Source organism: Lutra lutra, chromosome 12 (assembly GCF_902655055.1).
Source record: "Lutra lutra chromosome 12, mLutLut1.2, whole genome shotgun sequence".
NCBI lineage: Eukaryota > Metazoa > Chordata > Mammalia > Carnivora > Mustelidae > Lutra > Lutra lutra.
Window position 1 is genome coordinate 65,307,435 of NC_062289.1, and position 13,162 is coordinate 65,320,596.

Consider the following 13,162-nt stretch of genomic DNA (forward strand, 5'->3'; position numbering starts at 1 on the left):
ACATCTGTCTCTTCATTAGTAGAGAGGTGATGATGGACTTTAATTTCATTCACACACAGGTTTGTAATAAAATGCCAAATTCTGTCAGAAGCTATACAAATAAGCTACCATTTGTTTTCATTGCTTCTCTGAATCCAGAAATATTGCCATTCTTGGGAACTGTCCCATTGCTTCATCTCTCTCTACCAGCGTAGCTCTGCCCGCCTGTCCCCTTCTCACTTCTCTGCTCATCGTGGGAGGATACCTTTGTCTAAGCCGGCAGCCACTTGTGGACTCTCAGCCCTGGCATGGCAGCCCATGGTTTGCCCCATCAGAGGCCTGGCCCTGGGAGAGCGAGGCAGTAGGTGGTTCCTCCCTCAGACCTAGGCGGTTTGTCCCCTTCAGCCTGGGCAGTCCCCAGGACAGGCTTTGAAACATGCTGGCCAGCAGTCCTGGCTGCTCCTCACCCAAACAGCTGGGCCCTCTGGAGAAGGGGAGAGCTGTCGAGCAGCCACTGCTGACCTGAGCCCACTCAGGAATTCACACCCGTCAGGTTCCTCAGAGTGTGCTGGGTCCGCCCCCTCTGCCTTGCCCCTCCCCACCATACCCATGGTGGAGAATAGGCTTTCTAAGATGCTGCGATCCCCTTTTGCTGCCCTTAATAAAAATGCTCTCCGACACTGGTTTGGTCTTGTGGGTTTCTTCCGGACTGGGAGTGGGCAGAGCCAGGGGCCTATGTTCTTATAGAAGGGAGAGGGGTGGCCAGGGCCCAGGCTCGCTCTTCTGCCTGCTCCTCTCCCCATGCTCAGCTTTTCCAAGAGGCACACAGAGGTGTGTGGCCTTCCTGCGAGGGAAGCAGAAAAGACTGGAGATCCAGACCATCAGGGCCTGCCAAGGGCACCTTGGGTGTCAGGGAGGGGACAGTGGCCTCTGTGTATGGGCCTCATTTCAGTCTACTTGTCAGTCCCCAGAGAGTGATATTCTCCACATAGAGCAGAGGAGCAGACTGAGGCCCTGAGGGTGGTTGTCATGTTCGTGTCCCAGAACTAAGGAGGGTGTCCCCGAGGGTGGGGCTAGGCTATTTCCTTGAACCTGCCTGGAGCCCCAGGGACCTCCTGTTGTACTGACCCAGCACCAGGCATGACGCTGATTTTTTTATTTCCTTGTCTGGAATTTGACACCAGCGGAGACCAGATCTGCCCTGTCAGATAGGTCTGCAGGTGTCCAGAAGGAGCCCTCCTGGGAAATCATTTTACCAGGAAGCAAGGAGCCGGTCGGTCCTTTCCCTTGGTCATCAGCAGGGTACTCTGCTGTCTCCTAGCACTTCATCCTCTGTGACTCTCAAGGCAACCCGACAGACACGGTCCCTATTTTTACAGAGGAAGAGACTGCAGTTCAATGACAGCCAAGGAAACCAGGCCTGGGTTTTTACAGTCTGGTTTCGGAGCCTGTTAATTCCACCACTCAGGTTCCTTGGTGCCCAACCCTTCCCAAATCCAGAGCCCTACAGGACCTTTTCTCAACTTTCTGAACTCTGGAGCCACCACTTTCTCACCTTTCTCACTCTTGTATTAATTGGTCAGCTCAAAATGCGTATCTCCTTCATCATTCCTGTGCGCACTGCAGCCTGGCTCCTGTCAGCCCCTGGCTCCCTGAGGTTTCCTCTGGCAAGGGCCCTGGACTTCTTCATTGTGCAGTCCATGCGCTGGCGGCCTGGCGGCCCCACTCTACTTCTTCAGTAGGCCAGCACCTCCGTGTCCCACCCTGCCAGGGCAGTCACCCGACTCCATCTGAGGCAAAGCCAGAGCTGGGTCTTGGCTCTTCCTGCCCTCCCTGCACTGGCTCTCCCTCCTCTCCCTGTGTCCCTCATGCAGCACAGGATGCTGGCACCAGCCGGAGAAGGAGCAGAGCTGAAGGTGGCCTGGCTCAGGTGGCACTTGCTAAATAGCTATTTCCTGGGTGATTGGAACATGTTCTTGCAGGAGGGCTCCTAGGGGCACCTCCTGCCCCTAGGAGCCCTCCTGCAAGACATTGCCTGTCAGAGGATCAGAGCAGAAAGGACTGCCCAACAGTGGGTGGAGGCCACAATCAAGGCCTAGAGAAGTCACTTCTTCCAGAGAGTGTTCTCCCAGCAGGCCTGGCTTGGTTAGGAATCCCCTTTTGCCCCACACTCTTTGTGTTCCTTCCCCTTCCCCATCCCACTGCAGTCCAGATCATACCAGCTATCCCCGTGTTTGTCCCAGACTGAGCTCCTGGCAGGCTGGGCTGTCCCGGCACCCAGCCCCCGCCTGGCCCAGAGTAGACCTTCCGTCCATGACTGATGAATGGGTGGAGAGCAGTAGCTCTAAGCCATCCAGTGCACAGCAGGTTTGACATAGGACTACCCCTGTGTCCCCAGTGCAGTGCTAGTGACCAGTGGGCCCTGTGCTACCTGCAGCCTTCTGCCTTACCACTTTCCCTCCCCTTGTGAGGCAGACCTTGGTCTCCAGATGATTCTACCAGTCTAGCCATGACCATGGCCCCTCTCTTCTCTCCACTGTCATGGTCCCCAGGGCTGATCTGGGCCCTCAGCTCTGCTCACTCCTTTCCCTGTATGAGCAATAGGAGCCCACTCCACAGCTTCATCTTGCTTCTGTGCAGACCCCAGTTCTCTCCTGTCTCCCCACACCTCTCTCCTGAGCCTCGGAGCCACACAATCAGCTGCCTCCTCTCAAAATAGCAGAACCCCCCCTTCTCCCCAAAGGAAGTGCCTCTGTGCCAACAGGCTGCCTTCCCACCACTCCTCTACCCGCTCCAGCCAGCAGCCTGCAGGAGTGTGGCCAGACCCCACTGGGCTGAGGCAAGGAGGTGAGGGCACGGCACTAGGAGGAACTAAGTGATTCCAGTTTACAGCCATGGAGGAAAGGTAGGAGGAAAGAGCCTGATGCTGAAAGAACCATGGTCAAGGGAAAGGTAGTGTGAAAGATGGAGCCACAAAAGAGTGGGCCAAAGTCACAGTAAAGGGGGTGGAGGTGTAGGATGGGGGCAGCAGGAAAGAGCAGCAAGATCCCACCCTTAGCCCCTTCAGAAAGCTATACATCCCTCGGAGCTGCCTAGGCTGAGAGAGCTCTCTGGGCGCCTGACCCCTTGCCTGACACGGTGCATGGTGAATAAACGAACAGGTAGCTTCAAAGCCCTGCTCTGCCATTTCTACTTTTCTGTCTGTTAAGATGGAGATACTGGATCATTGTTCAATCTGCCTTTCCACACGCCAGAGCGGGGCAGGGCTCTGTGCTCCCAAGAACTCCCTGCCACCTTCCCCATCTGCTCCCTGCATCTCCTTGATCCAAGACACACGAGCCACAGTGACAGGGCAAACACACATCACCAGGTCTGGTGATGATTCCTGGATCCCATTTCTGCAGAAGACTGTTCCTCCTGGAAAAATTTGAATAGGCTTACAGGACTTCCTTAGATCTGCCCCTAGGATGGCAAAGGGATGTCTGCTTAGAACACATGACTTTTGGGGTGCCTGGGTTAAGCTTCTGACTCTTGATCTCAGCTGAGGTCTTGATCTCAGGGTCGTGAGTTCAAGCCCCGCAAAACAACAAAACAGGTGACTTTTTAAATAAAATTTGAGATGATAATATTACCTTCTAAAAAGTAGCCTGGTGAGACATTGTTCTCCCAACCTCCCTCCCCCCAAAATAATAAACTTAAGCATGAACAAAACTAGAACTTGAAGTATGTTCTGTGTTTTCTATTCTGTTATAATGACCGGGTTTGTGCCCCGAAGGAGTTGCTTTTGCCCTGTCATGTGTCTGTGAACGTTTCCACAGTTCACACGGCACAGTTTAAGAAACCACCCAGATTTGGGGTCCCTGGATGGCTCAGTTGGTTGAATGACTGCCTTTGGTTCAGGTCATGATCTCCAGGTCCTGGGATCAAGCCCCACATCGGGCTCCTTGCTTAGTGGAGAGTCCACTTCTCTCCCTCTGCTCCTCCCCACCCCATGCTCATCCTTTCTTTCTCTCTCTCAAACAAATAAAATCTTATTAAAAATTTTAAAAATTTAAATTAAAAACACCCAAGTTTACAAGACATATATTTTATTAATACAGTGATCTCTCTCTACTATATCTGAACAAGGAGGATGCTTTGGCAGGCCCCAGGCTCAGATGTCATAGGGCCTATCTGCTGGCAGCCAAGATGGGTTGCCAAAACTCTGGCCACCATTCTGAGCCATGAGGACCTGGACACAGAGGTGACAGGGACCTGCCCAGGGAAGTATGTTACTGGACCCCCGCTCTCAGCCTGGTTTCAGCCTGTCCCAGGGCTTGACACTGGCCCCCTTTCCATGCACTAAAGGACATTTGTGCTTGGCTGGCTGTCAGGGGCATGGTAGGGAGGGCTCCAGGAATGTTTCCAGAGTGGCTTCTCCAAGGACCCCTTCCCCAGGCCTCTTGGAGTCTAGGTCATGGAGTGTGCAGAGCTGCACTCCGTCCTGTGCAAGTCGGGCCCGAAGCGTGGGCGCGGTGAGGACACGCAGTTCATGCAGCCGCTCCCAAGAGCAGGAAAAGGCATCCGGGCCCTCACCGCAGCCCCCAGCCGGGGGCACACTAGGGTAGCCGGGGTGTGCCATCAGCTCAGCTGTTAGGGCGTGGCCCGTGGGTATGCCTTCCAGGGCCCGCGCTAGTGCTCCTGATACGCGGTGAGCAGACATGTGCCGACCGCAGGTGCTCAGGCCCACGAAGGCATCCGTCCACCTGTGGATGTAGGGGCATCAGCGGCAAGGACCAGCAGAGCTGCCATGGGCAGGGGTGGGGGCCACGACAAGGATCGCCGGAGGAACGCCATAGCTGTCAGGTGAAAGGTCGGCCGGACGCACTGGGATAGGGCGGGATAGGGGCGGAGGGCCTCACCGTAGGCCGTAGCGAGAGAAGGGGCCCACGGCGGCCCGGGCATCGCGCTCCACCGCACAAGCAAAGGCATGTGCGGGGGCCTCGAGCCACGCGCAGCCGCCCACTCCGCGCTCCACCGGCAACCGTGTGAAGCGCACCCCGTTGGCCTGCAGCGTCTCTGCGAACACCTGGCACACGCCTGCGGACGGGGAGGAGTCAGAAAGCAGCCGGTCCTACTACCTGGAACCACCTCTTACCCCCAGCCCCACACCGGGGAGCAACGCCCCCCACCCCAACCTGGGAGCACGTGCACGTGCTGGTGCCCGTCCACGTGAGTGGGTTCCCCGCCCAGTAATTCCCGGAAGCGTATCAGCTGGGCCTCCAGCTCTTCCCGCACCTGGAGAGAGAACGACAAGGCACCTTGAATGTCGGGGAGCAGCTACCTAGAAGGCCTCCCTCCAGGTGCCTTTGCGTGCCTGGTCCAGTATGAACCAGGAAAGCATCCATCGCGCGCCCCTGCCCCTAATGGCTTCACGGTACCCTCCGGACGAGCCCTGGGGGTCAACGCGAGCCTCTTCCTGCAGCCGCATCTCCGCACCTGGGGCAAGGCTATGTCTCCGGCCGCCACCGCCTCGCGAAATCCCATCTTGCCGAGGAAGAAGCCTTCGGGGCTGAGCAGCGACGAGGCGCCGTGGCGGGCCGGGCCCACGGGGCGGCCCTCGGACAGGTTTGCGTGGAGGCCCGTGGGGATTTGATGCCTGCAGGCGGAGAGTGAGCGGGAGCACTGGCGGCCGCGGAGAGGCGGCTTCCCAAGCCCGCCCAGACCCTGTACGGTGCCGCCACTCACCTGCCAGCTAGCTCCGCCGCGCTCTCTGCGGCTGCCCCGTTGACCAGCAGGGACACGCTGGTCACAGCCCCTGCCAGAAAGGCCTCTACGATGCCCTCATCGCGCCGCGGGCAGTAACCAAAGTCATCTGCGGTGACTATCAGCCGCACGCGCGGTCCGGCCATTGGTACTTCCGCGGACTGTTCAGGACTCTAGAGGACTGGATGCAGGCCCCGCCCCTAAACGCTGTCCGAGGCTCCGCCCCGACGCGCACGTCCAGGCGCGGCTGCCCTTCGTCTTTGTTCTCGCCACCTACCGGTCCCAATGTGGAACTGCAGCAATCCCCTCCCACCTCACAGTGAGTTGACCCTAACCAAACCATTTTGTTTGCTGCATTTATTGTAACGAAGAACTCTCAGTAAGTGCAAAAATGTTATCTAGTATGAAAAATACAGGGGCGCCGAGGTTAAGAGTCTGTCGGTTAAGAGTCTGCCTTCGACTCAGGTCATAGTCTCAGGGCCTTAGGATCAAGCCCCTAGTGGGGCTCCTTGCTCACCCTGGAGTCGGCTTTTCCCTCTCCCTATGCCCTTCCTCCCGGCTTGTGCTCTCCCAAATTAAAAAAAAAAAAAAAAAAAAAAAAAAAAAATCTTTAAAAGAAATATGAAAAATAAAGGGGAAAAAACCTATTAGAAAAAAACTATCTCTTAACCTTTCCCCAGGTTCACCACTGCTAACTTTCTGGATAGTGCCCTTCCAGTATTTTTCTAAACAAACAAGCCCGTTTCATTTTCTCCCTCACCTCAAAGTTTTTGAGTTGTTTTGAGACGATAATGATCACATCAATGTTATCTCATTCTTGTAACTTTTCATTTTTTTTAAGATTTTATTTATTTATTTGACAGAGAGAGATCACAAGCAGGCAGAGAGGCAGGCAGAGAGAGAGGAGGAAGCAGGCTCCCCGCTGAGCAGAGAGCCCGATGCGGGGCTCGATCCTAGGACTCTGAGATCTCATGACCTGAGCCGAAGGCAGCGGCTTAACCCACTGAGCCACCCAGGCGCCCCTAACTTTTCATTTTTTGATAGTGACTATGAACTTTTTCTAATTGCCTATTTGGTGATTTTTTTTCTAGGAAGAGGCTTTTTTTCTTTCGTTCATTCTTTCTTTTTCTTAAAATAAAAGTAAGAAAACATGTATACCAATGTCTTCGTTTGAGGACGCGTTAGTCCCTGATTCCACAACTTGAGCTCTGTTCCAGGCTACAACTTTTACATTCATAATTTCATTTTTTCCCCCTTCTGGAGTCCAGAAAAACTTTCCTTACTGATGACTATACAAATAGTCACCATGGTTGACAGAGCGTTTTTATTGTGATGTGGCTGCTCTGGTGTTCCCAATGCAAAGGGCGGAATTTGTGTCCAGCCCAAGAGGTTGGTAAAATCATTCCTGTTTTACAGATGAGGAAACTGATGCTCAGAAGGGAGAAGTGTCTTGCCCAAAGTGAGCCTGCCAGGAGTAGTGGAGCTGGGACTTCCCTCCAAAGCTCTGGACCTACTCTGGTTGTCTAGTCCCTAGCTCTCCCCTGAGTCAGGGGCAGACAGGGCAGAGTTGAGCGTGGACATAACAAACCATATTCTCCTCCTGGGATGTTGTAAAGATCAGAGGCCTCACAGTGCTCTTCATCAAACTCTTGGTGTAAGGATTGTTGCATTCAGTTGTAATTATTGAATTGTTGGACTTCAACTATTTTTCTCCCTGAGAAGCTGATCCTGGAAAGCCAGAGGCCCCAATGGCAAACAGATTGGAAAGAGAAAATTGACATTTATTCAGTACCTACTGGTATTAGACATATGAGAGACTGGGGCGAGTGCCTCAGTTCCTACTGCCAAGGAGCACCATCTGGTTGACAAGTAGCAATACAAGAGGCAGAGTCTGGAATAGGGTTTTTGGTAATTCTGTTTAGGGTGGCAGGCCTTCTGAGAAGGCTTATCAGAGGAGTGACACCTGGAAAGGACTTTAGGAGTTTACTGGGCAGAGGGGGGAAGGAGGGAAAAGAAAGAAAGATACCCAGGGCTCTTACTGGCATGCGGGATGTGTTGTACGCAGATTTTATTTAATCTCCATACTCCCATATGGAAGGATGCTCAACTATTTACAGACAGAGCAGATGATCAGAGAGGTTGAGTCACACTGTCAGGAAACAGCAGAGCTAGGAATTGAAGCTAGGTCTGTGTCTTACAACTGGGACTCAATACTGCGCTCAAGGACACCGCGCAGTGGGAGGGCTAAAGACCCCCACCCCCACCCACACCCACCCCCCAGCTGTGGTCGTCCACACTGGGAAGGGGAGAACCCTAGAAGGAGCAGTCAGAGAGCAGGAGGCACAGGACAACGCAGCGACCAGAGTGGAGTCGAGGAAAGTGCTTGTGTCACCAGAGGCGGCCGTGGCTTTGATCCTTTAGGGATCCCTTCGGGTGCAGAGCGCAGATCCGAGCCCAGTCTTGGGATTCCTCCTGGTTTGGGTGAGCAGTTAAAGGCACCCACTGACTCCACCCTTCTTCCCCTCCACCCCGCTCCTAAAGCGAATGTGGGCGGAGCAAAGACAGAAGCAGGGAAGGGACCAGCCTGGTTCCCGCCCCCAACCATTGTGCCGGGGAGCTAGGAGGCACTGCGAGCCAATCAGGACGTAGCATGTAAATAAGCAAGACGGGCAGGTTGGGGGCGACTCCAGAGCTCGGTATCGGTATCGCCGCCCTGGCGAGGGAGCAAACTACATTCTACATTGACTGGACGTGAGCGAGGCGTGGACTCTGGTGAGCAGGTTGGCTCTGGGCCAGGGGCAGATGCCAAGGAGTTTTGGGTCTAGGAGGAGGGAGGGTCAGACACACTTGGGCCCAGAGATGGTCGGAGACAGCAAGCGGACGTCTTTGAGGACCCCACCCCCGACGACTCTGGACACAGATGGTGCGCAGATGCCCAGGGAACGCTGAGCAGAGGAAGGGCCCCATGCTTGGAAGGACGCGGGGTGAGGGAAGCGAGGGATCCGCGGACGCCGGGACCGCTGACGCAGTGGCTGACAGACGAAGGGAGAGTTGGACTCATGGAGGCCTAGGGAGACCCTCACGCCATCTCCTGCCCAGCGCAGAGAGGAATCCGTGGCTGCGCTGGGGAACCAGAGAGAGAGAGGAGGATAGCCATCCCGTACGCCCTCACCATGACCAGCTGCCGCCACCATTCCGGGTACTTGGCAGACGACGAGGCCGGCCACACCACCTATGTGGCCCGGGTGAGTGTGTCTGGCAGGGCCATGACTCCTGAGATCCCCCCAAATGTTCCCCTCCAGCTCCAGCACCCCGGATCACAGCACATACACACACACCCCTCAGTGCCTATTGACCTCACCTCCCAGCCTCTTAGTGACATCCTTATCACCTTGACCACTCCTCTGACCTGCTGGGCCCTAGTCACCCACAACTTCATTCACTGTGTCCTCTGACCTCTAGCAGCTCTGGAGGAGCTTGGTAGACTGGTACCCCAGTGGGAGCATGGTGTCTAGCACGGCCCAAGGCTCAAAGTTTCAGAAGCAGCAATGGAGGCAACCAAGGGGTCAGGACTACAGGTGGTCTATATAATGGAGACAGGATTGGTCTGCTCAAAGTACAGATGAGAAGCCCACATAGGACTCCAAGGGGTTTGTGATTGCCCATTCCTGCCCTGTGTGAGGGCGGAAGTGGGCTTTCAGACTCCCTGACCACATCTTGTATATTTATGCAGTGTATGTGTTAGGGAAACATCAAGGTGACCCGAAATTGATGCCTACTTTGAGGAAGAGGAAATTGGACCTCAAGAAGGGCCATGGTGCCTATGGTGTCAGAGCTGGCAGTGGCAGAGCCAGGGTCCAAATCCAGAAACTTCCTGACTCCAAAACACCCTGCCTTCCACTGTCCCCTCCCACTCAGCTCCTGGTACCCCAAGAGGACCCGTAGAGACCCCTATCCCTGCGATACATCCCTGCCCTATGTGACATGCCTGTCTGCTCTGGTGCAGCTGCCTAAGAAGCCACTGTTTCCGGGAATGGGGCAAGCCGCCAAGTTGGGCCACACGCCACACCCACCATCGAGGTACACCCCCACAGACAGCTTAGGGCTCCGTGGCCACCGACGAAACCCAAGGGACCCTCGGCCCTTTGGTACCTTCCTGGATTTCCTCGTCGAGGGTCAGGTGCTAGACAGCCTACAGACGGTGGTGGAAGAGGCAACTGAGCGCATGACTGCCATGAAGACAGAGGCTGGGGTGCCCCTGGTGGAGGTGCAGGATCCCATAGAGGTGCCGAGGGGTGGGCGGCGGGCGCGTGCCCGGCCCAGCCTCAGTACCGTGCACCGGCACCGGGCCCGGCCCAGCCTCTGCACTGGACAGCCCAACAACTACCCCTCCTCCTCCAGCTCCATGTCCGATTCCCATAGCTGCTTCACAGCTGGCTGCCGGGGCTCCCACAGCTGGGACAGTGACCTGGGCGCCCGTGGCATGGGCTCACTGCCACCCATGAGGGACAGACTTTTGCTGGAGAAGAACCTCAAACGGCTTTTGAAGCTGGAGAACCGAGGGGTGAGATCTAGCGCCGTGGCCCAGGGTGGGCGGTATGGACCCTGGTCCAGAGCACAGGGCCAGGGTTAGGCCTGGCTTGGCAGCTCTTGGATGCCTCTGAAAGTCCCTCCTCTCTCTGCAGAAAGGCCTGGGTCCATCCTGCTTCCGGAGGGACTCCCTGCTGTGGAACTCCCTGGCCAGCCAGTCCAGCAGCCAGTGGACCCAGGAGCCAACTCAGTCATGGTTCTCAGGCCTGCTGGACTCAAACATAGGCACACCCCAAACATCAGAGCCCGGGTCTGGAGAATGGGATCTGACGTTTCTCAAGCGAGAGTTCGATAAGGAGATCAAGTCCTTGTTGAACCAGCCAGTGTCCTTTGACCTGCCCGGCTACTGTTCATTCCGTGAGCCCCATCAGACCCTGGACTTTCTGGCTGAGCACCACCTCTTCCCTGCCCTGCAGCGCGTGGTCCGCCAGGCTGTGGACAAGCTCAGTGGCGCCTGCCGCCACAATGGCTGCCCTCTCTTCCCATCAGAATGGGAGCCCGCCATAGATCCCAATTCTGACTCCGCCACAGGCTCCAAGCCAGCCACACCCACCGACGGGGAGGACCCCTACGATGTGCTTCCCAGAGTCTCCAGCTCCAAGACAGATGGAAGAAAGAGCACCAAGGGCAGAGGACAGGGCAAGCCCAAGGAAGGTGGTTCCCCTGTGTCTAGGGCCCAGGTGGCCACAAGATACAGGATCGAGGTGAAACCCACAGAAGAATCCAAGGTTCCCTCACCCCACCCCAGACAGGAGTCTCCTGACCAGAACCCTGAAGAACATAGACCACCCATCCCTTCTTCTGGGCCCCTGAGCTCCAGCCAAAAGGCCCATCCGTGGCGGAGCCTGCACCTCACCCTGCCTGTCTCTGGGATTGTGGTGGAAGGGTCCTCCAGCCAGACCCAGCCCACTATTCGGGGCATAGCTCCTCTCATCTTCCCCTACCCTGGCTTCTCCCACCGCCTCCCTGTGTTCTCACCACTTGCCTCCTCAGTAAGAAGCTTCTCCCCATCTCCTGTTCCCCTGTATCCAGAGAGGACCTCAAGGGTGGAGCTAGGGAGCTTAGGGAAAGGTTCTCGTGAGAAAGGCTCCTTTAGTTATCACCCTTAGTAGCCATGGTCCCAGGTATCTTGCCCTGAGTGGTGGAAGCCACCTGAGCAGGCGACAAGCTGATGGGGAGCAGAAATCCCAGCCTTGCTCCTGCCAGTTGTGGTCAAAGATGAATAAAACCTATTTTTTATCCTGGGTAGTTTTGTAATGTTCGCCTGTGAATCTCAGAAGCCCTTCTATGTGGGCAGCGTCCTGTCTGTTGTGGACAGCAGTCTAAGCCAGAGTGGGGCACTGGATCTTAGGTCCAGCTCCCTCTGCTTCCTCTCCCTAGAGCAGGACTCTCCGGTGTATCTGCTGAGAGGGAGTTGCTCAGGCAGGGTCTGGAGAAGACATAGGTGGCTTCACCCTTGTAGATTCCCCCACCACACAGCCCCTGACCCTCATCTCACTGATCAAGGCTCAGGCAGGCTTCCCTCCTCTGAACCTTGGCCTGGGGGAGAACCTACAAGAGCACCAGTGATCCCGGCTCCAGCTGGGCTGACACCATGACTGACATCACCAGCTTGGCCGCAGGCCTTGCTGGTGTGGTTGGTGTGAGGCCAGTGTGGTAAGTGCAAGGGTGTGGCTGACACGCAGGGCCTGCACTCACCTGTCACCAAGAGAGCGTGGCAGATGTGACAAAGCCATAGTGCCAGGGCAGTGACAAGCGTGGCATCCGTGTGGGTGATGTGGAGAATGCTCTGGGGGTGAGGGGCATCCTAGGACATCAGGAGTGGCATGACGTATCTCCCTTTTCCCTCCCCGGCTGTTGCACAGAGCCCCACTTACAAGTTCAAGAAGAAGAAGCCACTGCCCTCCATCTCTTCCAACTCCAGCACGTCCCACCTCTCCAACCCCTTGTACGAGGAGCTCGTCAGCTATTTGGTGGACCAGGTTGTGTCCCTGCTCACCTACAAGTACAAGTTTGAGAAGAACCTCTCCAAGAAGCTGGGCTTCATCTCCTTCCCGGTCACCGAGATGCTCATGGACCTCTTCCTGGGCTTCAGGAAGGTGAAGGGCTCCCACATCTGCCTGTCCCCCAAGATTGACTGGAGCTGCCTCCAGCGGAGGCTGGAGCAGGCTGAGTGGGCCCAGCAGCTGTCCAGACACACATCCCAGCATGATTCCTCCTCCCAGCGCAGCTCCCACCGCAGAGCCCCCCACCACAAAGGCCCCCACCACAAGGCCCCCCACCACAGGCCACCCCACAGCAGCACAGAGTCGCCCTCCACGCTGCTGGAGCCGGGCCCCCAAGTGGATCAGGAGGAGGCCATGGAGTCCAGCCTCAACATTGAGTTTCCAGGCTCTCAGCTGCTCCCAGCTCAGGAGGACACTCCAGTCGGGGGCCAGGAGCCCGCAAGCCAGCAAGAGCCCAAGCCCTCCATGTTCTCTGGCACCAGCACAGGCTCTAATAAGCATCAGGAAGTCCTAGACATGGACAGTCAGAGCGAGGAGGAGGAAGAGGGTGAGGACGAGGACGAGGACTTCTTAGGGGACAATGACACATCCCAGAGCTACCCGGGGCTTCAAGTGGAGGTGGGGGTCACCCACTCCACAAACGTGGGCCGCAGTGACCCTCCGTGAGGCCTCCTGTAAGCTGCACCCAGCACTTGATTCCCTATTCCTCCTCTTGCTCCAATGCTGCCCCCCTCACCCCCAGCTGGTCCCCATCCTGAGCAGAGGTCAGGGTGGGCCGGACACCCATGAGAAGCTCTGCTGGCCTGTCAGGGGAGCCAATGGGAGAAATAAAGCTTGTCTTG

The 13,162-nt window shown here is 56.2% G+C and overlaps 2 protein-coding genes across 6 annotated transcripts; one reads left to right on the forward strand and one right to left on the reverse strand.

Annotated features, from left to right (window-relative positions):
- Nucleotides 1–4,056: 4,056 nt before the first annotated feature.
- On the reverse strand, nt 4,057–5,917 carry YDJC (YdjC chitooligosaccharide deacetylase homolog). Its single transcript, XM_047698548.1, has 5 exons — nt 5,707–5,917; nt 5,458–5,617; nt 5,157–5,256; nt 4,881–5,058; nt 4,057–4,724 (listed from the first exon to the last, which is right to left on the reverse strand). The coding sequence occupies exons 1-5, from the start codon at nt 5,868–5,870 to the stop codon at nt 4,349–4,351; spliced, it is 978 nt and encodes a 325-aa protein (XP_047554504.1). The 5' UTR covers nt 5,871–5,917; the 3' UTR covers nt 4,057–4,348.
- Nucleotides 5,918–7,885: 1,968 nt separating this feature from the next.
- CCDC116 (coiled-coil domain containing 116) lies at nt 7,886–13,162 on the forward strand. 5 transcript variants are annotated; one of them, XM_047698603.1, is made up of 5 exons: nt 7,886–8,969; nt 9,731–9,804; nt 10,126–10,288; nt 10,410–11,306; nt 12,180–13,162. In XM_047698603.1, the coding sequence occupies exons 1-5, from the start codon at nt 8,898–8,900 to the stop codon at nt 12,984–12,986; spliced, it is 2,013 nt and encodes a 670-aa protein (XP_047554559.1). In that variant the 5' UTR covers nt 7,886–8,897; the 3' UTR covers nt 12,987–13,162. The 5 variants fall into 5 exon arrangements, with proteins under 5 accessions (XP_047554559.1, XP_047554555.1, XP_047554556.1 ...); XM_047698599.1 differs by having other exon boundaries at nt 7,886–8,496; nt 8,829–8,969; nt 9,731–10,288; XM_047698600.1 differs by having other exon boundaries at nt 9,731–10,288; nt 10,410–11,042.

Bases quoted from the DNA above. Each gene is read 5' to 3' on its own strand.
- YDJC (XM_047698548.1), bottom strand. From the start codon at position 5,870: ATGGCCGGACCGCGCGTGCGGCTGATAGTCACCGCAGATGACTTTGGT. The intron at 5,257-5,457 runs GTGCGGAGATGC...TTCTCTCTCCAG, and splicing joins GAGACATAGCCTTGCCCCAG to GTGCGGGAAGAGCTGGAGGC. The intron at 5,059-5,156 runs GTTGGGGTGGGG...CCCCGTCCGCAG, and splicing joins GCACGTGCACGTGCTCCCAG to GCGTGTGCCAGGTGTTCGCA.
- CCDC116 (XM_047698599.1), top strand. From the start codon at position 8,898: ATGACCAGCTGCCGCCACCATTCCGGGTACTTGGCAGACGACGAGGCC. The intron at 8,970-9,730 runs GTGAGTGTGTCT...GCTCTGGTGCAG, and splicing joins ACACCACCTATGTGGCCCGG to CTGCCTAAGAAGCCACTGTT. The intron at 11,307-12,179 runs GTAAGAAGCTTC...GCTGTTGCACAG, and splicing joins TCTCACCACTTGCCTCCTCA to AGCCCCACTTACAAGTTCAA.